This window comes from Mus caroli, unplaced genomic scaffold (genome assembly GCF_978045245.1).
Source record: "Mus caroli unplaced genomic scaffold, Mus_caroli_1 scaffold_18, whole genome shotgun sequence".
In the NCBI taxonomy this organism is placed as follows: domain Eukaryota; kingdom Metazoa; phylum Chordata; class Mammalia; order Rodentia; family Muridae; genus Mus; species Mus caroli.
In genome coordinates, this window is record NW_028227273.1 from 7796242 (window position 1) to 7818691 (window position 22450).

The window sequence follows — 22450 nt, forward strand, 5'->3', positions numbered from 1 at the left end:
GTACTACCAGAGGATCCCGAAATACCTCTCCTGGGCATATATCCAGAAGATGTTCCAACTAGTAAGAAAGAAACATGCTCCACTATGTTCATAGCAGCCTTATTTATAATAGCCAGAAGCTGGAAAGAACCCAGATGCCCCTCAACAGAGGAATGCATACAAAAATGTGGTACATTTACACAATGGAGTACTACTCAGCTATTAAAAAGAATGAATTTATGAAATTCCTAGGCAAATGGTTGGACCTGGAGGGCATTATCCTGAGTGAGGTAACCCAATCACAAAAGAACTCAAATGATATGTACTCACTGATAAGTGGATATTAGCCCAAAACTTAGAATACCTAAGATATAAGTTACAATTTGCAAAACACATGAAACTCAAGAAGAACAAAGACCAAAGTGGGGACACTTTGCCCCTTCTTAAAATTGGGAACAAAACACCCATGGAAGGAGTTACAGAGACAACGTTTGGAACTGAGACGAAAGGATGGACCATCTAGAGACTGCCATATCCAGGGATCCATCCCATAATCAGCCTCCAAATGCTGACAGCATTGCATACACTAGCAAGATTTTGCTGAAAGGACCCTGATATAGCTGTCTCTTGTAAGACTATACTGGGGCCTAGCAAACACATAAGTGGATGCTCACAGTCAGCTATTGGATGGATCACAGGGCCCCCAATGGAGGAGGAGCTAGAGAAAGTACCCAAGGAGCTAAAGGGATCTGCAACCCTATAGTTGGAACAACATGATGTACTAACCAGAACCCCGGAGCTCTTGTCTCTAGCTGCATATGTATCAAAAGATGGCCTAGTCGGCCATCAATGGAAAGAGAGGCCCATTGGACTTGCAAACTTTATGTGCCCCAGTACAGGGGAACGCCAGGGCCAAAAAGTGGGAGTGGGGGGGAGGGGAGTCGGGGGAAGGGTATGGGGGACTTTTGGGATAGCATTGGAAATGTAAATGAGGAAAATACCTTAAAAAAAAAAAAAAGAATGCCAGGCTGCATATTTACTTGTAGCCAAGTAAACTTCATCAGGGAAAGAGAACTCTGTGTACTCCTTCTTTGCAGGGCTGCGAAAAGAAAGAGCAGGCGAGCTCAAATTCCCTAGAAATGTTTAGTCACATTAATCCAGCCACTGATTGCTTTCATAACCATGGTTAGTCAGGCCTGATTTTCCCCAGTGACAGACATGTGGACATAAGGGAGGACAATCAGATCAAACCTTTCTAGGGATCTATGCAATTGCATTTTTTTTGTTAGAACAATTACATGCAGGGAGCTAGGGCCATAAAAACAGGTGGAAACTGAAAGTTTGTACAGAACTTGTTGGCGTAAATGACGCCTCTTCAACCTGGACCACCTAAAATGAACTGCTGCTTCCTGCCATCCTGGGCTAAATAATTGGCAGTTATTTTGAGAATGAGATCTCTCCTGCTTTCATCCAATCTGAGTAATTAGAAGGCTAATAATAGAGAACAAATTATCCCTCGTGCATACTGTAGCCAGCATCACATAAAACTGCTTCTTCCCATTGCACCGTGTTTACAAGAACGCCAGGTAAGCCGGTGGGTCTTCCAGTAAGGAGAGCTGCGGAGCCTCATCTCAGGCTAGAAACCACAAACAGAACACGTGAGAGTTTCAAGTGCCAGCCCTTACTTTTAAACGACAGTGTGTCCAAGTCAGAGCTTTCAACCAAGTTTCCTGTGTCCTCCTAATTGGCAAACCAATTATATATATTAGTTCTAATTTGTAAAATAGGTACTTAAACATTTAACTAGAACATTCTCAGGAGCACAGCTAAGTGTATTAAAGGGTAACTATCCACCATGAAAATACTGAATTTCGTCCACAGGACTTTCGGGCTGCCAAGGGGATCCTCTAGCTTCCTACCAGCCGCCTAGATACCACAGAGGTTTCCGTTTTGAGAAACCCACATTCTGATAGCTTATTGAGTGGGTTTTGCATTACTGAAAACCAGAACTGATAAAAAATTATTATCCAGTTAGCACATGACAAGAATCACAGACAAGAGAAGATACGTGTGCCGAGAGAAAACAGAGACTATCAGGAATGACAGTGAGCTAAAGCAGGTGCCCTGTCTGAGACTCGTGCACACAGGCCCAGCCGGCAGGGCCATGGGCCTTCACCCCTCGGCGGGATCCTTATTCCCTGCATGCAGTCCTGGGCATTCCCTCCCATATGGCTGGTCTTTGAATATCTACATCCAAAGAACAAATGCCTGTCACTGATACTGGACAACCTGCCTCTGCTATTCCAAAGCCATCAGCAAATACTTGTTCAGATTGCACTGCGTGAAGATGCCCTAAGGATACACACACACAAATAAAGGACTTAACTGTGCCTTCTGGAGTTTATAATTTAGTTGGACAGTCAAGACATACATAGAAAAGGATGATCATAAACAACAACAGGACAGACAGAGTAGAGGCTGGATCAGATAAATAGATAAACGGTTACTCCAAGCCACACCATTCAACAGCCCCAAGGTGCTTGGGATCGCTCTTATATAAACAGGGACATGAAGATAGGGCATGACTCAAAACCCAACTTACCAAATATGTTCAAAACGTTCACAAAGGTCTCTTACAACAGATATATGTTTAAAATTCAGGCAATGATGTTTGATGAACAAGTATCTCACTAGGGCTTTGAAAACCAGAAAGCCACATCCCTGAAGGGATGAAACTATAGACTGCTGCACAAACACACAAAAAGTGAGTCCCAAGGTAGACTGCATGGGTGGGAGGTGACACTCAAATGTCAAGCGGCCCTGGCTCTTAGTGCATGGCAAGGCAGACAAGTTGGTGAACTCCTTACAAGTCAGAGTGCTGTATGTGCCAACGTGCTGATGAAGAGATACCGATAAGAGGCTTCTCAGAGCATGCATGTGAATCAGACCCTAATCTGGAGCAGACTGCACACAAGAGTGTGACCTTGGTCAAGCCTCTTACTTCTGGGACCCTCAGTTAGTGAAGTGGGAGGTGGTCAGAAGGCCAGAAACTGCTGTTGCCAGAAACTACACACCCCAGTCATCTGGAATATAGCCCATTACTAAAGTCCACAAGCTTCCCTCTGTGAAGGAGAGAAAGTGGGGCCAGAGGACTAATTCTTTCAGCCAAACCCCAGCCTTCTAAGTCCAAAACAGCTGCTGATTATTCTTGGAGCTAGAAAAACTAACAAGCCCTGACAACTGTGGCTCTGCTATACAAAGAGCCCTGACAGCTGTGGCTCGGCTATACACAGGAAACAACTGTCACTTCCAGTGCATGCAGTCGCTGTCCCTCTCTGAAACATGTTTCAAATGAGAACCCCAAAATAGGCACCCTGCCCCGTGGAAACAGCCCAGCCCTCAAAGGGTGCTGCTGTGCAAGGCCAAACAGGCTCAGGCTCTGTGGTAGCAATAGCATCTGAAACTTTGTTTCCTTTGTGTCTTCACTGTGACTTTTGAGTTTGTTTCCTATTGAACTGTGTCGAACAAAAATAACAATTTTTTTTTCACCTTAATGAGTGGTAGAGCACTTGCTTGGCATGAGCAAAGTGCTACTGGGTTCGATTCTTCATTACCATAAACAAATGAACTCAAGAGTATCTCTAGGGGTGCTGGAGACATGGCTCAGCACTACACATGCACACTACCCCGGGGAACAGAGTCTGGTTTCCAGAGCAGGTGTCAGGCAGCTTACAGTGGCTCCAGGAGGGGGTGATGCCTCTATCCTCCACAGACACCTGTACTCATGTGTGCATGTCACCCCACTCCCGACTACACACACATCACTACCAATAAACCTTCATCTTTAAATAAATAAATAAGTAGCGTCGGGGCTGGGTACCTCAGTGGTGGAACGCTCCCTCTGAGTGTGTCTAGCCTCAGGTGCAATCCCCAGCACTGTGAACAATAACAACACCTTGTTTTTTCAGAGAACCTGAGTTGAGTCCACTTGCCCCTTGGAGATGACATTGATCAATCTGGTTCAAAGCCCCCCCACTGATGAGCCTCCCAAGCCCACCCACTTACTTTCTACTACCTCCCTCACCTGGAGACTAAAGGAAATTTGGGGAGGAAAAATAATATTGAGAGTGCGATAAATTCTTAAGCAATTATTATTTCAAAACCATGTTGCATATTTGGTCTTTTATCTTCCTACTTTTTTTTCCACCTTCATTTTAGTTATGAAATAGTATTTATAAGTCATGGATCTGATTAGCTCTAGGCAAAGAATTACTGAACTTGAAGACTTGCATTCTGACTTCTAAAGTGTTTCATCGTGTGTGTGTGTGTGTGTGTGTGTGTGTGTGTGTGTGTGAGAGAGAGAGAGAGAGAGAGAGAGAGAGAGAGAGAGAGAGAGAGAGAGAGTTAGTTAACAAGTCAGTCTCTCCCATTAATTTAACAATTACTTTAGACAAAAGTTGTTGGCTTTTCCACCAATACCTTCTTTGTGGCCACCTGACTGATCATAGCCCCAAAAGGACAGGAAAAGTACATGACGTGGGTCAGAAGGACAACCAGCAAGGACCCTCATAGAACTGTACTTCCTCTCTCTAAATGGAGGGGGCTGAACAAGCCATCAGGTCCCCACATCTCTGCCTTTCACTCTGGGAGTAGCCTTAGGAAAAGACTTATATTCTTAGATAAAACTCAAGTCTTGGGCAGGGTTCTGTTTTATTTAAACTGACCCCATAAGGCAGAGGCTCAAGACACAGTCAAATCAGGCCCTCCGTCCAGCAGGCTTCCTTTCCCCATTGGCGGAGAGGCAGTAAAAACAGCATACATATGTTGAGAGGAGAGAGCCGGACAAGTGCTTTCCGCTCTTCTTGCAGATCGGCCTGACTTTCCAAAAAAAGATAAGCCACAGCCTTGCGGCCAGTGCTTTCTTTTGTGCAGGGTGAGGTGACGCCCCTGATTGGGGAGGTCTTGGAGCTGAAATTGTACACTGTCAGGAGCTATAATTACAATCCACTTTTACTAAAACAGAGGTCAGCTGGCCTCCAGCACCAGGAACGGAGTTAAATGCCAGCTTACTCTTCTGAGTGGATGCCTTGCCTGACCTGCCGGCAGGAAATTCATGTTGTTGGGATCATTCACTCCAACATATGCCTGGCAACAAGGCACTGAATGTGGCGTACACACTAGGGAGAGGCAGGTGCGGAGCCCGCCTTCCTGCTCTTCTGCAGAAAATGAGGGGCTTAGGAAGGGGCTTTTGTCTAGGCAAGGCGACTCTGTCTGGAGAATGCTCTGGAACCTGGGAGTTGCTTTTGATTGCCCAAGTGAAAATGGGATCTCTCCAGGCATTCTGAAGTCTCTCTTCTGGATCCCAGGCAACTGCTTGCGTATCAGCATTCTGAAATACGGAAACAACTTAGCAGTTATACAACTCTAGGGCCTGCCTTGACTGAATATATAAGCATAAATGATTCACTTTTAAAGCACCATTTAAAGAAAATTTCTAGGAAGGTAATCTCAATGTAAACTGAATTTTGTTCAAAGCATTGAAACATCACAGGCCAGTCCGCCATTGCCCAAGGTCACAGGCTTCTTGCAATATTGCTCTTAGCATCCAAATGGCCAATAAAAACATGATTATGTCAGTCACTTCAGTGATTGTTGTTGTATTTATGGTAATTACAGGTACCTGATTATGAAGTTATGATTTCAGGAATATTCCCACCCCGGGAGCCTAGGAATTTAGTACTGAAATAAATAACTTTCAGATGGATTGCTTTCCCGGAGCCATCCCTCATACTCGTAGAATGTTAAATGTTGACTTAAAATCATGACCCTAGAGCGCTTGTATCACCGATAGAGTTCACGTGAGCATAAACAGAAGAGAAGCATTTGTGATAAATGGGAGCAGGGAGCTGAGTCTGTTGAAGCTTGTTGTTGAGAGAAGTTGTCCCCTGCAGGAATGGTACCCAGCACAGACGGGGGTCAGTGCTGGGAAGGGAAAGGCCCAGGAACTAGGAAAAAGGTTAAATGGAAAGATGGATTCTGTCAGAGAACCTGAGGTCTGAGAGCAGGTTAGAGGCCAGCCACAAGGCCTGAAGGTCACGGATGCCCCTGGAAAGGCCATGGGCACAGAGAGCTGAGCAGGGAGTCAGCTTGGATCACTGGAGGTGAGAGGATCACACACAGAACTGAACATTTCAAAAAATCGAAGGTCAACAGGGACCCAAGACAGGCTCTCACTGGATGCTGGAGAACAAAGATGGTGGCCTGGATTAATCGGAAGCAGCTACTCCCCACCCAGAAAACTCGTGGCTTCTCAAGTCGAGAGGCATCTCAGGCTGGGGGGCAGGTTAGACATGGGGTTCCTGGTAGCACTTCTAGAAGGGTGGCTGCTTGGTTTTACAGAGCAGAGGTGAGAAAACTGGAGTGAGCAAACCGTTAGGGAGGTCACTGGGGGCCAGGGTTGGGGGCCACGGTTGGCAGTGCTGAGCAGAGACATCTCCTGGGTAGCTCCGGACAGGATTCTGTATTCGAAAGCCCCTTCTTGGCCTAATCAGAACCTCACGAGTTGACAACTCTGAACTAAATTCACTTCTCAAATATGCAGCTCCGGAGTGTGCTACCTCAATAAAAGAAACGGCTACGCACCCCATCTACCCAAGTGAGAAATCCAGAAATCCTCAGTAGTAGCTCCAACGCACACAGGAGTCTAAGCACAGGGCTCCAGTTGGCAGACCGCTCAGGAGGTTCACACCCCTTCCCTCCCGCACTGCTTACACACCCCCATCCCCCACCCCAGCAGCACCTACTCACTTAGTGAGCTTTGGTCTATAAATCATTTCATCTGACAGATCTCAGCTAGATGCCGCTTCAGATCCATCACCCCACGCTCTACTCCCCCAGCACCAGTGGGCTGCTTCTGCTTTGGACACCGTAACAATAGTGTCTCTTTCCCATTTGTCTCCCCCTCAGGCCTCCCCAAGAGCAGGCCCACAGGGCCTGGTATCAGGTATCTGCTGGTGGGAGGGGCATCCAGGAAGTTACCTGCAGCCAGGTCTCAGTTAGCCTCCACTGTGCTGGCCGGAGCTGGAGAAAGTGTTTTAGCTCCTTGAACTCTCAAGTGACATGCTAATTTGTTCGATTGCCATTGTCACTTTTCAGGAGGGACCAAAGTGGCTCCTGAGAACAGGGCTATTTCTCTGCTGAACGAAGTTCAGTCTAAGTTCACTCAGCCCAGGAGCTGCACAGGAAATACTCCCAGCATCTTGGTACCTACCACAGCCTTGACATCAATTTGACATTCATGTCGCTGAGATGAAGAGGATATCGTCTATCCAGCATCCTTGTTCTCTTCTTTCCAGACCTCTGACTCAGTTTAAGACCACCTCTTGCAGTTAGACCCTTGGCCCTGGGGAGCATGAGCCCATGCGGGCTAGAGAAGGGCCATACTTTCGTGGGATGAGCTAACTGGTGACGTCAACCACTGCTTCTGGTTCTTGTATCCAATCAGAAAGAAGCAATACTTGCCCACTCCAAAATGATCTTGCCTCTGCTGCTGCTCCCTTGAGACGCCTCTGTCCCTCTCCCCATCTCTGCAGTGTGTGGAGTGAGGCCAGAATGTGCTCAGCAATGGGTCAGTGCCCCTGCCTGTGTCCCTATTCACCTCCAGTTCTAAAGGAGCATGGGGAGTCTTTCGAGGAAGTCCAATTCTGTATATGTGACAACTCAGTAACAGAAGCTGTGCCTACCCGCAGGACTTTTCCTTGTTATCATCCCCTTAATAACACAGTAGCATAACTATCCACTGTGTCAGGCACTGTAAGAAACCCAGAGATGACAGAAAGCACACTGGGAATGCAGCTCAGTGAATAGAGTGCTCGCTTAGCATCCCAGAAGGCCTGGGGTACCTCACCAGTGTCATATAAGCCATTTTTAGTGCTCATGCCTGTGTGCCCGGCCCTGGGGAGCCAGAGGCAAGGGCATCAGAATTGTTCTGTGCACTTCTTCCACACTCTGGAGCACAGCTCACCTCCTGGCATGTCTAAGGCACTCCCTCCTACCCCATGCTGAATTACTTCCTTCAGCTCTGACCTTGCTGTACTGTGATGATTTCCGTGGAGTCCTGCAGCCCTGGTCTTGCTTTTACTGGGCTTCACCATCACGCCAATGATAGGGCTGCTTCCACCTTACTGAGGAGGAAACAGAGGCTCAAGGAAACTTTGTCACTTGTAAGCTACAAGCTTATCAAAGTACAGCTGGGCACAACTCTAGGCCACATAAAGTCCTATAAGCAGCGAGTTTTGTCATCAGAAGTCTTGCCAGGTTTGAGACTGACCTGAACCTGGGCTGGGCTTGCTAGCTGTGCAGCCTCCAGTAGATTCTCTTTCCTGTTTCCTTTCTCTAGATTACTAAAGATCCCCACAGCAGGTGCGGTGTGCAGGGCATGTGTGTGTGTGTAAGATAAAAGAGCTGGGGTGTGAAGGGCACTTAGTACACAGTGGCTGCTGGTCTGTAACATCCCTGCAGCGGAGTTTCTTCTCTATGCAGTTTCAGATTTGAGGCAGAGCTATAAGTAGGTGTGTGTGTGTGTGTGTGTGTGTGTGAGTGTGTGTGTGTGTGTGTGTGTGTGTGTGTAAATGGGGCTAGAGAGACAGCTCAGTCAGGGAAGACTTCACTTACAAGTATGGGAATCTAAAGCTGGGTATGATGGTATTGCTGGTAATGTCAGCACTAGAGAGGTAGAGACGGGCAGTTCTCTCACTGGCCAGTCAAACTAGCCTACTTGGTAAACTCTAGGCCAGTGAGAGACACTGTCTCAGAAAGTAAGACATGTTACCTCAGAAAAGATACTGAGGCTGACCATATACATAAACGTGAGCACTCCACCACACAGCCTCTCTTCATTCAGTCCAGACCGGATTTCCCACTGACTGAACACAGAGCCAGATAATACTGTGACAGCACTACCGTGGATGAGTGACCAGCCACCATTAGAAAGTCACCAGATGGACAGACAGTGTCTGTCTGTGCAGTGGCTTCACATCTATTCTTCCTGTAGTTTTTGGAGCCAGTCTCATGAGGCCACTGTCCTCACTCCTCACTGTGTAGCTGCTATGTAGCTGAGGATGAGGTTGAACTTCTGACCTTAACGCCGCCCACAGCATTAAGCTTAAGCTCACAGCGTTGCAACACCCAGAGCTTCACGGATGCTAGACGAGTGTTCTACCAATCCTTATACAACCTCAGAGGCAGGGGTCAATCTGGGACATCCCTCCCTCCAGGCAGTGAACACAGCAGCCCAACTCTAGGTGGCTCAGGGATTAAATTGTCCCAGAAGCAAAGGGTTCCCATGGTAGATTCCAAATTCTAGACCACACCCTATAAGCTGGCTGAATTATATAGGAGCCTTTGGGTTCTGGCTCCATACCCAGCTTTGTGACACTTCCCCCCCCCCACCCCCAGTGAGTCCCTTTAGAACCCACAGTCCATTGTGGAAGTTGTATCATGTGCTGCCTGGAAAGTGAAAATGGAGTTCTCTTGTTAACAAGCCACTGGATTATTTTATGACACTGGTGAGGTACCCCAGGCCTTCTGGGATGCTAAGCAATCACTCTACTCACGGAGCTGCATTCCCAGTGTGCTTTCTGTCATCTCTGGGTTTCTTACAGTGCCTGACACAGTGGATAGTTATGCTACTGTGTTATTACTGTGTGTGCATGTGTGCTGTGTGTGCATGTGCACATATGTGCATGTGTACATGTGTGCAGAAGCCAGAGGTCAACATCAGGTATTTTCCCATCACTCTTTACCTTAGTGTTTGAGACATGATGGATCTCTGAACCTAGAGCTCACCAAGTTGGCTAAAGTCACCAAGCCTCCAGGAAGCCTCCTCTCTGCCTCCCCAGCACCTGTCCCACTGCCTCCCCAGCACCTGTCCCACTGCCTCCCCAGCACCTGTCCCACTGCCTCCCCAGCACCTGTCCCACTGCCTCCCCAGCACCTGTCCCACTGCCTCCCCAGCACCTGTCCCACTGCCTCCCCAGCACATGTCCCACTCGGTGCTTTATGGACTGGTGCTAGGAATCCAAGCTCAGGTCCTCGTGCTCACACAGCAAGCATCTTACTGATTGAGCCATTTCACCAGACCTCATCATCCACCATTTAAAAAAAAAAAGCCAAGGGACAGATATTTGTTAGACCTGATAAGTTCTCCATTGAGATTAAATAGTACACATGTCTAGAAGAAAAAAAAAAGACCTTGAATCCCTGAGTGCAGGGACAGGTTGGTGACCAGAGGCATGGCATGCTAGGTACCGCAGGAAATCAGAAGGCAGAAGCTCTGTCCCCTCAGGAGGACTTAGAAGAAGGCATGGAGGAAATCACCAGATGAGTCCTGTTGTCTCTGCGAACAGCCCTGAGCTGCACACATCACTAACTCCTGCCTGGACCTTTAGAAAACTCACATTCTTGAGCAGAGTGTTCCAGACCTGCCACAGCTCTTCTGCAAGGCTTCACTTCAAGAGCCCATTCTCATCAAAATGGACACGGGATGCTCCTGACGCCCTCACCCATCCAGGATGCTCTTGCACAAATCCACTGCCTTCCTCTTAGCCTAGGACACTTCTTCCACCCAGGGTGTCCCCTCTCCACCCCAACCCACATGCTCATGCTGTCTCCTCATCTAGGAAAGTGTAAAGGTCTGTGTGCTGGACAGTTTCATGCCAACGTGATGCAAGCTAGAGTTATCTGTGAGGAGGGCACCTCAGTTGAGAAAGGGGTCAGGCCAGCCTGGAGGGCATTTTTAAATTTGTGGCTCGTGTGGGAGGGTCCAGCCCATTGTGAATGGTGCCACCCCTGGGCCGGTGGTCCTGGGTTCTATATAAAAAGCAGACTAAGCAAGCCATTGGGAGCAAGCCAGTAAACAACACTCCTCTGTGGCCTCTGCATTAACTCCTGCCTCCAGGTTCCTGCCCTATTTGAGGTTTCTGTCCTAACTTCCTCCAGTGATGAACAGTGATGTGGAAGTGTGAGCCACATAAGTCCTTTCTTCCCAAATTGCTTTTGGTCCTGATGTTTTATCATAGCAACAGAAACCCTAACTAGGACAGTCTGCCCTTGCCCCAAAGAAAGAAGTGCTCCTTCCAGCCTTCCAATATCAACCACACTGCAGACAGTCCACGTAAAGGGGCCACAGCAGGTCACTTAACCACCAGCAATCAGGATGCATTTTGATACTTGGATGAATGGAAATCTGTGTTTACCAGTCATCGGTAGTGCTGGTGACTAAGGTGACAGGGGAACGTGAAAGCAACCAAATCTTATCAAGGTGACTCTACGGCGGCAACCACAGACAGCTGCAACCTAAAGACAGTATTTGGGATTGCATGGGAAATGTGTCCGCTAGAAAGTCATGGTCTATACAGACCCTAAAGAGTCGTCGTCGGAGCTGGAACACATTAGTCTTCCAATTGCCAAGAGCTGGCTGGACTTGGTGGACACAGACTCTGGTCACCAGAAAGCCAGGTTCTCGTGTGGAAGGGAAAGGCCTTGCTGCGGTTGCAGGATTCAAAGGACAAAATTCTCTGAGACACTCAATAACTTTTGCTCCAAAGCCTGAATGCCAAGTGAGCTTCTTACAGATTCATTTCGCAGTGTCTTGAGGCAGCTCTGAAGGGAGCCGCTGCCAGAACATATTTATGTTTCTAATTATAAAGGGGACAACTTCAGCTAGATCCCAGCTGACTGAACACACACATTTATCGCTTATCTCTCCAGAGCCCTCTAAGTACCACCAAGGTTTTTTTTTTTGGGGGGGGGTGTTGTTTTGTTTTGTTGTTGTTGTTATTTCCTTAAGGCATAAAACTACATAGAAAAGCCCAATTGGAAAGAGATAACAGCACAAAATTTTAGAATCTAGAGGCAAGAAGAACAAACTGGAGCAGCTCAGCAAATCCAGGGCTGCATCTCCTGAGGCGGCCCGCAGAGCGGGGCTCCGGCAGGTGGCTGTTTGCATCATCACAGGCCCCAGGGCCTGGCGGGGTGAGGCCGGGGCAGTGTGCTCTTCTGAATATAGGACAAAGGTGAGGATGGTTTAATTTCTGATCCCCTTCTCTACCACAATAAACTCTTTAACCTTGCAAAGGGTGGGGAATGTGTGCTTCAAACCGAGCCCTCGCAGTTGCTCCGTCCACCTATTCCCGGGACACTGGTAATTCTGTCCCAACTCATACAGCCGTTGGATAATTCTTTTCTAGGAAACATAGATGTGGTGAGTTGAGTATGCTTGGCCCACAGAGAGTGGTACTGTTAGGAGGTGTGGCCTTGTTAGAGGAAGTGTGTCACTGTGGGTGAGCTTGGGAGGTCATCTCCTATGCTCAGGCTCTACCCGCTGTGGAAGAGAGCTTCCTCTTAGCTGTCTGAGAATGTCAGTCTCTCCCGGTTCCCTTTGAATCAAGATGCAGAACTCTCAGCTCCTTCTCCAGCACCATGTCTGCCTGCAGGCTTCCAGGCTTCCTGTTATTGATGATAATGGACTGAACCTCTAAACCTGTAAGCCAGGCCCAATGAAATGTTTCTCTTTATAAGGGTTGCCTTGGTCATGATGTCTGTTCATAGCAATGGAAATCTAAGACAATGGCGCTAGCTCTAGAGCAAAGTCAAAAACGTATTGACTTTATAGAATTCCAAAATGAAAAGGTTTAGACAGGTCATGCAATAATCGTGGTTTCCCACTGGAAGTGAGTACAGGTAGTGGTGCCCCGAGAGAACACATGCCACTCACTGTCTGGAGACATTTTGATTGGCACAGCTGGAGGAGGGTACTATTAGCACATGTGGGGAGGACAGCAGACATGGGTTGTTCTTCCTCACATCCCAGAGTGCACAAGACAGCCTCCTCCCGATAAAGAACAATAGCCCAGCCCACACCAGCAGCATTTGTTGAAAAATCCTGACCTACAAGGAGACCGGAGTTAAACAACCCCCTCACATACCCATCTCCCGCGTGCTAAATATGAGTAGAACCTTCAGAAATTCCAAGTTAGACTTTTTTAGTGGTAGGGGTTGAGATGAGAGGCTAAAAACTTCTAAAAAACAGACACAAGAAAGCAAGGTCCATTCAAAGGACTAAGCTGTATCTACAGCAAGCACCCCACAGAGACACAGACATCGATTGGCTTGATGGAGGAAAAGCTTCCTTAACTAGACTCAGCCACTCCCAAAGGCACACATACCACAGTCACTAAACCCAGTCGCTCTGTAGCATAATCCTCCTGGACTTTCAAACACACGGAAGTGTGGGGCCTAATATACTGTATTTTTCCTATATACACATACCTATGATAAAATTCAGTTTATAAATTAGACATAATAAAAAAAAACAAGAACAAATAATAAGCTAGATCAATATACTGTAGTTAATCAAACTTCAAAGGAATTATCATTAACATCCTTAGAGAAATTACAGAGAATATTCCATCAAAAAACCACTAGGTGTGTTATGAAAACCGAGTGTGGTGGTGCATGCCTTTAATCCCAGCATTTAGGAGGAAGAGACATGTAGATCTCTGAGTCTGAGGCCAGCCTGATCTACATAGTGAGTTCAGGCCAACCAGGGCCACATAGTGAGACTCTGTCTCAAAAGAACAAAAACCCCTCGTTGAGCAACAGCGGCAGGAAAAAAAGGAACATCCAGAAAACAAGCAAGTCTGTTCAATGTTAAAAATAGAATCACATTTAAAAAACAAAATAGGGATATACCAGCAAATAATAAGATTGAGGAAATAACCCTAAGATAGAGCAAAATGAACAGAGAAAGTAAAATATAAGGAAATTAAGAAGATGTTCCAGGAAGCCTGGCCTTTAAACCTAGGTAAGAGAAGGAAAGGGAGAGGAAGTTGAGAAATAAAAGAAATGAATCAAAGTGTTTCCCAGAAGCAAAATATGAATTTTCAGACTGCAGGGGGTGTCCAGCTGCCAGCCGGACCCTACCCGACAGCAGACGCCTGCTGCCTTTCAGGAGGGTGAAACTGAAGACCTAACCGTTTCCAGAGCCAGGTTCCTGAAGACAGATCAAGACCCAGTTGGCTTGAGATTCAAAGAACATAACAGAAACTAGAAAAGAAAAAGCTATGCCTTTGAAATTCTGAAGAAGAAAGAAAAGCCAATCAAGTGTGAAAGAAACAAACAAGAAAGCTGGTGAGGCCAGCCTGGTCTACACGGTGAGTTCCAGGACAGCCAGGGCTACACAGAGAAACCCTGTTTTGGTGAAGGAGGGTTGAGAGGAGACAAAAGAAAGAAAAAAAAAAACCTATTTGGTATCAAAACACTTGCCCGTGACAAACCTTCTTCACTCCGGAAACTGTTTAAAATATGTCCTCTGGCAGAGTGCGGAACAGAAGAAGCCATGAAACCCTGAACGTGGGGATTTAACTAAGGGACTGTGACCAGGAAACTCACAAGTGTACAGCATGAGAGGCACCAGGCTGCTAGGAGCAGCTGGAAGGATGAAGGACACTCTCAAGGAGAGGCTGACAGGATGTTGGACTAGGTGACTGCGTGAAGGTCGGGCTGGAGGGGACACAGTGGGGAGTGGGGGGAGGGCCTGCAGTGAGAGCTGAGCAAGAGAAGACAATCCCCACCTCTGCATCCACACAGGAGGAGGCCAGGAGTGGGTGTGGCACCGTACACGGGCCCACCTGTGACCACCTAGTCACAAGCAGAAACACACCACTGGTCAGCCTGAAATCATGAAACAGCCGCTGCAAAGCTAGTACCTGGGACGTGGGTAGTGCCTTGAGAGAGCTGGGGCCTTCAGAGCGTGAAGGCAAAACGTTTGTTCCTGAACTAAACACCCGGGAGCAGACAGTGGAGATCACAGAAAAGGGGACACAGCCTTGCTACAGGAGAAGCATGAAGGGAGCGGTCGGAACGCCTTTACCAAGGACGGCCGACTCTTAAAGCATCCACATAAAAACTTTGATACAAATAAAATGACCTTTAAAAATCCTGGGGGAGAACCGTCTAAAATCATTCAGTATCCCCGCTCAGACTCTGTTGTTCCTACCTCCCTGCTTAGCGTGCACACACATTCACCGCTGGAGCCACTGCTGTTGGCAGTATTCATTCATGCTTTCACACTGCATGCCTCATTAGCATCCTGCATTTCTTTAAGAATTTGTGAAAGCGGTTTCTTTTCTTTTCTTTTTTCTTTTTGGTTTTTTGAGACAGGGTTTCTCTGTGCGGCCCTGGCTGTCCTGGAACTCACTCTGTAGACCAGGCTGGCCTCGAACTCAGAAATCCGCCTGCCTCTGCCTCCCAAGTGCTGGGATTAAAGGCGTGCGCCACCACGCCCGGCGTGAAAGCAGTTTCTAATAGCTGTTGTTATCCTAACACACGTCATTCTGTGCTTAATAATTGTTTTTTTTTAAAGCCAGTCTTCAATGTGTTCATAATTGATCACTGTCGCAAGTAACACTGTGAAGACCATTTGTATGTAAACCTCTGTGTACTCTGATCTTTTTCTGGCTATAAATTCCGAGGAAAGGATCGCTGCTAATTCCGGGGCTTTGTCAGATATCTTCAAGCTAGCGGGACAGTTTTTACTCCCAACAGCCTGGTGCGTCCAACCTTTTCATTCATTCATTCACTCACTCATTCATTCACTCACTCACTTTACATCCCTTGTGTCTAGCCTTTGATGCATCAGCAATGTCATCTACAAAGTTCACACTCAAGAACTTTGTGAGTTAACAAAAATCTCTCATGAAGACAAAGATCTCAGGATGTTTTAAATACGTTATATATATATATATATATATATATATATATATATATATATATTTCCTGGTCCACATTTATAGCTATCTTGAGGTACATGTAGCCCACAGGTCACAGGTTGCCCATGTCTGTTAGACTCTCCTGTCTCTTGGATATCACTTTTTCCTATTTGATCCAGTCCAATAGATTAAAAATCTTTTTATTTGTATATCTTTGCACGGTGAGTTTTGATTGGCTGCTTGCTGTTCTTCTTCTGTGACCTATTGGTTCGTGGCTTTGTATTCTTCTTACTTCATGCCTGTTGGCAACCCCACCGAGACTCTTACCTCTTCCAGAACGATATAATCAAACCCATGGATTTAACCAGCCACGACTGTTCCCAATAAAGCCGTTTTCTGAGTCAGGGGTGCTCTCCAGAGACTCTGCCTGAACAGGACAGAGCACCCCCATTCCTTTAGGAGTCAAAGGCCAGGAGAACTTTGCATTCTGCATCCATACTAAGTATGACCCCCAAAGCCTGGAGAAGAATGTCCGTGGAAAAAGACCCAAAGAGAGACAATCCAGCTGAAAAGAAATGAAATATTGACATTCTACAATACAGATAAACCTTGAAAACATGCCAAATGAAAGAGCCAAAGATAAAAGAGCAAATCTGAATACACAACGTCCAGCAAATCTACAGAACAGAAGTGGACCAGTGGTGGCTAGGGAGGAAGGGGGTACGGAGAGTGACCAATAATGGGTGTGAAGTTTTTTGGGGGGTAGGGGATGATAAAAATGATCTGCAATTTATAATATCTTAGCTTTAAATATTAAAGTGAGAGTAAATATGTATATCACCAGTTTGATCTGCAGTGAAAAAGTTTGATCCACAGGAAGATTTGCCCACTTTCCTGGTTACTGACCCCTCCCTCTGTCACCCAAGTGGCCACATGACACACAGAGGTGTCTGTGCCTGTCGAGGCCCACCTGAACAACACAGCTCTCTCCCTCTGGTCTGCACAGGCCACTCTGGAGGCACACCTGACATAACACACAGTTCTATTCTCACTAGACAACAGTTCAAACCCACAGCCAGTAAGTAGATCTGGCAGTCTGTCTGTCTGCTCTGGGCTCTGCAGTGAGTGTCATTGTGCCTTCATGGGCAATGCATTAAAACCACCACTTACAAGCCTTCGATAATGTCTAGACAGGTCAGAATCCTCTTCCAAATGGCAGAGCCATTTATGAAAGTCGGTTTTTTCCATCATAATTTGACTAACAGACTCTCTGAAATCCAACACTCACCGGGTTCCTACGGCGATTTCCAAACCTTGTGTAAAATGCGATATCACACACAGTGCCCCTTAGGGGCTTCAACAATCTTCATGGGTAATAAAGATCTACCCAGGGACAAAGCCAAGTGCCAGGTTGTAGCGCAGTCAGTTATTTGGTTAAAAGTCAAAAATGGAGTCTATGTTAACCTCAGATGGGAGGCAGCCACCGAGCTGAGCCATCTCAGAATGACTCTCTTGATTTTCTGGATGATGCCTGGGTAACTCCTTTGTTGGACAGAGTGGATGGTATGGGAACAGAAGTCTCCATCCCTCCTCTGCCCCTCCTTTGTCCTCTCCCCACATGTAGCTCTGTCCCCAAGTTTTCAGGGCTAAGGAAGCTTCTAGAGACAACTTCAGGTCATAAGAGTGAGTGAGCTCTGAGCCAGATGGCCAGGGAGGACAGCTGTTTGCCATTAAGCTGGAGACACCAGGGGCTTTCATTGAACTGGCGAGTCAGAAGTAAGCACCCTCAGTGGCAGCTCTTACAAGGGGCCTGCAGATCCAGCAGCTCACACTACTCACCATTATGCTAGTCAAAGGATGGTGCTTCTAGACTGGAACCAAAAAAAAAAAAAATTAAGGGAAACAAAAAGATAACATTTGAAAGTAAGGGAGCAGAGGAGTGGAAAGATAGGCCACTCCACAGAGCACTGAGCTCAGTCAATGAAAGAGCGTGCGAAGACTGCCAAGGTGGGTGCTGAGCAACACAGCACTTCCCCTGCCTCCGCCACTGGGATCTGCCTGGACCTTAATACCAGAAAGGTGCCACCTCCCATCTATGGAACTAAGACAACACAAAGGCAAGCTGACATCCAGGCTGGACACAGGGTTGGGCCCCACGAACAAGCCTCAGCTAAAGAGACCGTATCTGTCGAGCTACTTAACAGGCATGAGAGAACATGGCTTGGCATGAATCAAGGAATAACTGTGAAGTCTACTATTTGCACACCCTTCCGGCAGACATCACACTCATGGAACCAAGGTTTGCACATGCCATCTCACCTCCATTTTCCTCCTGTGTCCACAGGCAGGCTGGGAGGAGGCCATTCATTAAGCAAGTGTGGAGAGTCCCAACACATGTTCAAAATGAGGAAGGAGGCCACGAGAATGTTTAGGAGAGAAGATTAAGCATAAATTTCAGTCATGTTCCCCAGGCACTGGGACAGTGTGTACAGTGGGTGACAAAGGCAGCTTGCTGAGAGAAGACACCAGGTCTCACAAACCGCGTTTGTGCAGCTCTGACTTTTTGGCCTGTATCAGAATCCCTCATCCAGTCTGGACCAACAGTGATCTCCCCAAGTTTGTGATTTAGGTGGTGGGGTGGATCCTAAGATTTGAGATGCCTAACAAGTTCCCAGACAGGCTATGGCATAAAAGCCTACACTTGGAGAGGCCAGCACATGCAGGGATGCCGTCTGGCTCTGTCTGCCTGGGAAGTCCTGCTCTGACTTAGCTCTCAATAGGAATTCATTACAGAAGAGCAGACCCTGGCCTTCTATCCTTCTATTACAGGCCCCAGCCCAGACTTGGTTCTCAGGGACATTGCTTACTGGCTGGCTAGAGGGAGAAGCTGGAGAGATGCTCTCATCTAGAGAGCTACCACAAAGCTAGAGGATCTGGGAGCCCACGGATGGAGGTGCCCAGGCAGACTGCTTAAGCAGGTAAACTGTATGGTCAGCAAGTGGCCGATGAAGACATGGGAAGCTGTGTCTTGATGAACGAGACATGGTTCAGTGTAGGTGACTAGCGAGCTCTTTACCACTGTGTATACTCCACATCCCAGACATTTGTGAAGAGGCAACTTCCCCTAAATAAGAAAACCGTAAGGGGGATAAAGGAGGCACCTAAGAGGTCACGGCGGGCCAGTGCCCAAGCCGCAGACCGACAGACAGCAGGTCAGGTGGGCACGGAGAGGCATGAGGCAAATGGCAGACAGCTCTGTTCACTTACGCATCAGCAGTGTGGCCTGAGCACCCGCAAGGCGTGCCCTTTTAAAGGAAGTTCAGGGGCATGTGAACAGCAAGACAAAGTCTCAAGTTCACAGGAACATTTGCTGGAAGAATTACAGTCCCAGGCCCTGACGTCCTACCCAGTAGCCACCCCACAGGCTCTAGAAAAGTGAATGCATTTTCTGCAGAAAACAGTCAGCCCTGGAGTCTGCGACAGGGACGAGACATTTGCTTAAGGACAAGCTGATTAGTGTCGGCTAACGCAAGGATCCAGGGCTCGTCATTCCAAGTCCTATCCTAGACTTTTAACTTTCACCAACTATCTGGGCCTGGAGCAGACCACTTAACCTTCCCGACTCTGCAAAAAAAAAAAAAAAAAAAAAAAAAAAAAATGGGGCAAACGCCACTTAGCCTCCTCTATGACGCAGAGATGAGAAAGCCCAGGCAGCAAGGAAAGCTTAGCATGGTGGGAAATCACCATTCAGGGCTGAGCCCCCACATCTACCCTGAGGTTCCAGATATCTGGGGACCTAGAGGGGAGCCTGGCTCACCTCTCTGGCCAGTCACCACAAAAGAAACAGCAACAATAAAGGCCTCCTCCTCCACTTATTTTTCTGCTAAAACCAAGAAGCAACAAGACAGCAGATTGGTATCTCTCTAATTACTAAGTTGTCAATCAAAAGAGGGAAGTCTCTAATTTAGTTATCAAGCCTACACCTCAAGCTGGCAGAGAGAGGGGGGACCCCTGGACCACAAAGACACACATAGGATGCCTCTTGTGCCTGCCCTCGCCACACTACTTCCCAGCACCTCTGCCAAAGTGTGAGCTTTCTCACACGCTCTCTGCCTCTGCGTGGCCCCTTTTAGTGCTGTGCTTCTCAGACTTGCACTTGGCGGCACAGAGAGAAAGGAGCCGCTGTGCCCAGCACAAGCTGGGTGGGGACAGGGAGTATGGGTGAGCAACTGGAAGGGAAGGCTGGACCCCAACATGTCCCAAGCCCCTCCTGACCACCCTAAGAGGGGAGCAGATTCCTCTGTTGGCAGACAGGAAGCTCTGACTTGGCTCCCAAACCCTATCAGAAGGTAGTCATAACCCCATTATGTGGATGTGGACATCAGTTTGGGAGAGGGAAGCTTTTTGGCGGGAAGCAGCAGAGCCAGGACTCCACAGCCAGTGAAGTGCCCAGGGAGATGGCCACAGCCAGGGAGGTGGCCAGGGAGATGGCCACAGCCAGCAAGATGGCCAGGATGGCCGACACTGCTCTCTCACCTCCTGCCTTTCTCTGTATCAGCCAAAACAGCAGCCCTCACCCTCGGGGGTCCTGCAGCTGCTCTCCTCTCCTTCAGCCTCCCGGCTGTGCAATGCACTTCCGAGGGTCTCATCACCTTCCTCTCCCCCACAGAAGGCTGGGTCACAGAGCAGGCACCAGATGGACATCACCAGAACCCAGCAGGTATGGCACTTCCTAGAGTGAGGTAACTCTACGTAATTCCCAACCCGTGCAGCCAACCTGCAAGGTAGCCACTGTCTCCCATCACATAGGGAAGGAAAGAGGCTGTGGGAAGAGCTGGCCGGCGAACTGACCATAGCCAGAGGGAAATACAGACAAGGGGTGGTGTTCAGCAGCAGAAGCCAAAACCCATCATCCAAACTACCTCGTGACCAGGGGACCTTGAGGATGCAAAGGCCGGAGCCTGGTAACTGTTAAGACTAGTGAGCCAAGTCAGAGACAAGATTGGTAGTTTGATGCACCATCCACATGCCTGCGTCACTATCCTCTGATGGATGACAGCTGAAGCACCAGGGAAGGAACTGTACCTGGTGCTCTTAGCCACTGGAGAGCTTTTAGCTGAGGAGAGCCAATGAGAAAGAATTCATTTTAAGGCATCTGTGCCTAGCATCCTGAGGCACTGGGCTAGGCTCTGGGATGTGGTGGAGGACCCTCAGTGCCCTGCCCTCCTGGAGCTCATCGAAGGCACGAAGCATCCCAGAGACAATGGCCGGCAGTGGTCCCATACCGCTCACTGGGGCACGTGAAGAGCTGAGGTAGCTGGCCACCTGCGACCTGCAGGCATCCCCAGCTGTGACAGGCACTGAAAGAGGAAGAGCACTGTGCTGAGGGCAAAGAGAGCCACTCCCCGACCCAAAGGGGCCAAATTAGGGCAAAATCAACCTCCTGGGGTGTGAAAGGAAATCCAGCCCAGCACTGTCTTAAATAGTTCAGTTTTTTTTTTTTTAAGCTGCATTTGTAGGTTTTTTCTTTGGTTGGTTTTTTTGCCTGGTTTCTCTGCCTGCTGCCTTTTTCCTCTCTGAAGCACCACTGCAGTGTTTGAGGCCTCCGGGGTACCTGCTGCTGCTAACACATGTCCTCCTCGCTAGAGACTGATACTCTCCTTGAGAGATGCTAGGCTGAAACCCCAAACTTCACCACAAAACCACAAAAGTCCAGTTCTCCAAAAAGATCCTGACCAGGGCATGACACTACAAGTTCAAAGCCCAGTATTTAAAAAGGGGAGGGGGAGCTGGAAAGATGATTCAGCGGTTAAAAGCACTGACTGCTCATCCAGAGGTCCTGAGTTCAATTCCCAGCAACCACATGGTGGCTCACAACCATCTGTATGGTGTCTGAAGACAGTGACAGTGCACTCACATATAAATCTAAGAAAAAAAGTTAGCTCTGTGGCCATACCGTGGCACACACTGCAAGTCATGCTCAGCCCTCTAGGTCCCCAACTTCACCAGCTCCCCCAAGGCTGACACAACATCTTGTTCTGTCTGCAGCATTCATCCTTGGCATACCAGTCAGGAAATATTAGTTTAAAGACTAGAAAGGTCATGAGACCTCAGGAGAATCATGCTGGGAGCTGATCAAAGCACCCAGAAAGGTTGAGACCCAACACAAGGCTCAGGAGGACACTCCCCACCCCCTAAGGGACCACCAGAGTCCCACCCAGGAAAACACACTGTACTTTAAAGAGCAACAGCTTATGAATGGACAGGCCACCACCTTCTCAATCCAGAGGAGGAAGCCAAGCATGCCTGTGTGATACAGTGCAGCCCAGGGTATAAATAGCTTCTACAGAGGTTAGCAAAATGCAGACAAGAAATCTACGGTGTGTTTCCAAGGGAGACCGGAGGCCCAGCGCCACACACATCTCACCTGTTGCAGCTCACATCCGAAAGAGGCTCAGGGTTCCTCTCATGCTCTGTGCCCTCAAGGATAGAGTGTGAGGCCGAGGGAACCTGAAGCCTGTGGGATGTGGGTGGTCCTGCCCTACAACCTACTTCTGCGTGCTGCACACCTACCTACCCTGAAGTAGATAGAAACCCGTTTTTCTGACTCACCCGGCTCTTTCCCACCAGCTCCCTCACTTGCTGTTTCCTCTCTGGGAAGAGTCTACCTGGAAAGGTGTTCTGAACAAGCCCCACCTAAC

General features: G+C 48.0%; 1 protein-coding gene across 2 annotated transcripts in view; it reads right to left on the bottom strand.

The window, feature by feature from the left end:
• Window positions 1-22450, bottom strand: part of Rhoq (ras homolog family member Q) — a 37009-nt gene that overhangs the window by 9179 nt on the left and 5380 nt on the right. Inside the window, exon 4 of one of the 2 annotated variants that reach the window (XM_085833098.1) lies at window positions 11153-11174. The exons of the other annotated variant lie outside the window; for it this stretch is intronic. Coding sequence (XP_085689224.1) covers window positions 11153-11174 — 22 coding nt within the window. The remainder of the gene's footprint in view (window positions 1-11152; window positions 11175-22450) is intronic. 2 annotated transcript variants of the gene reach the window in all.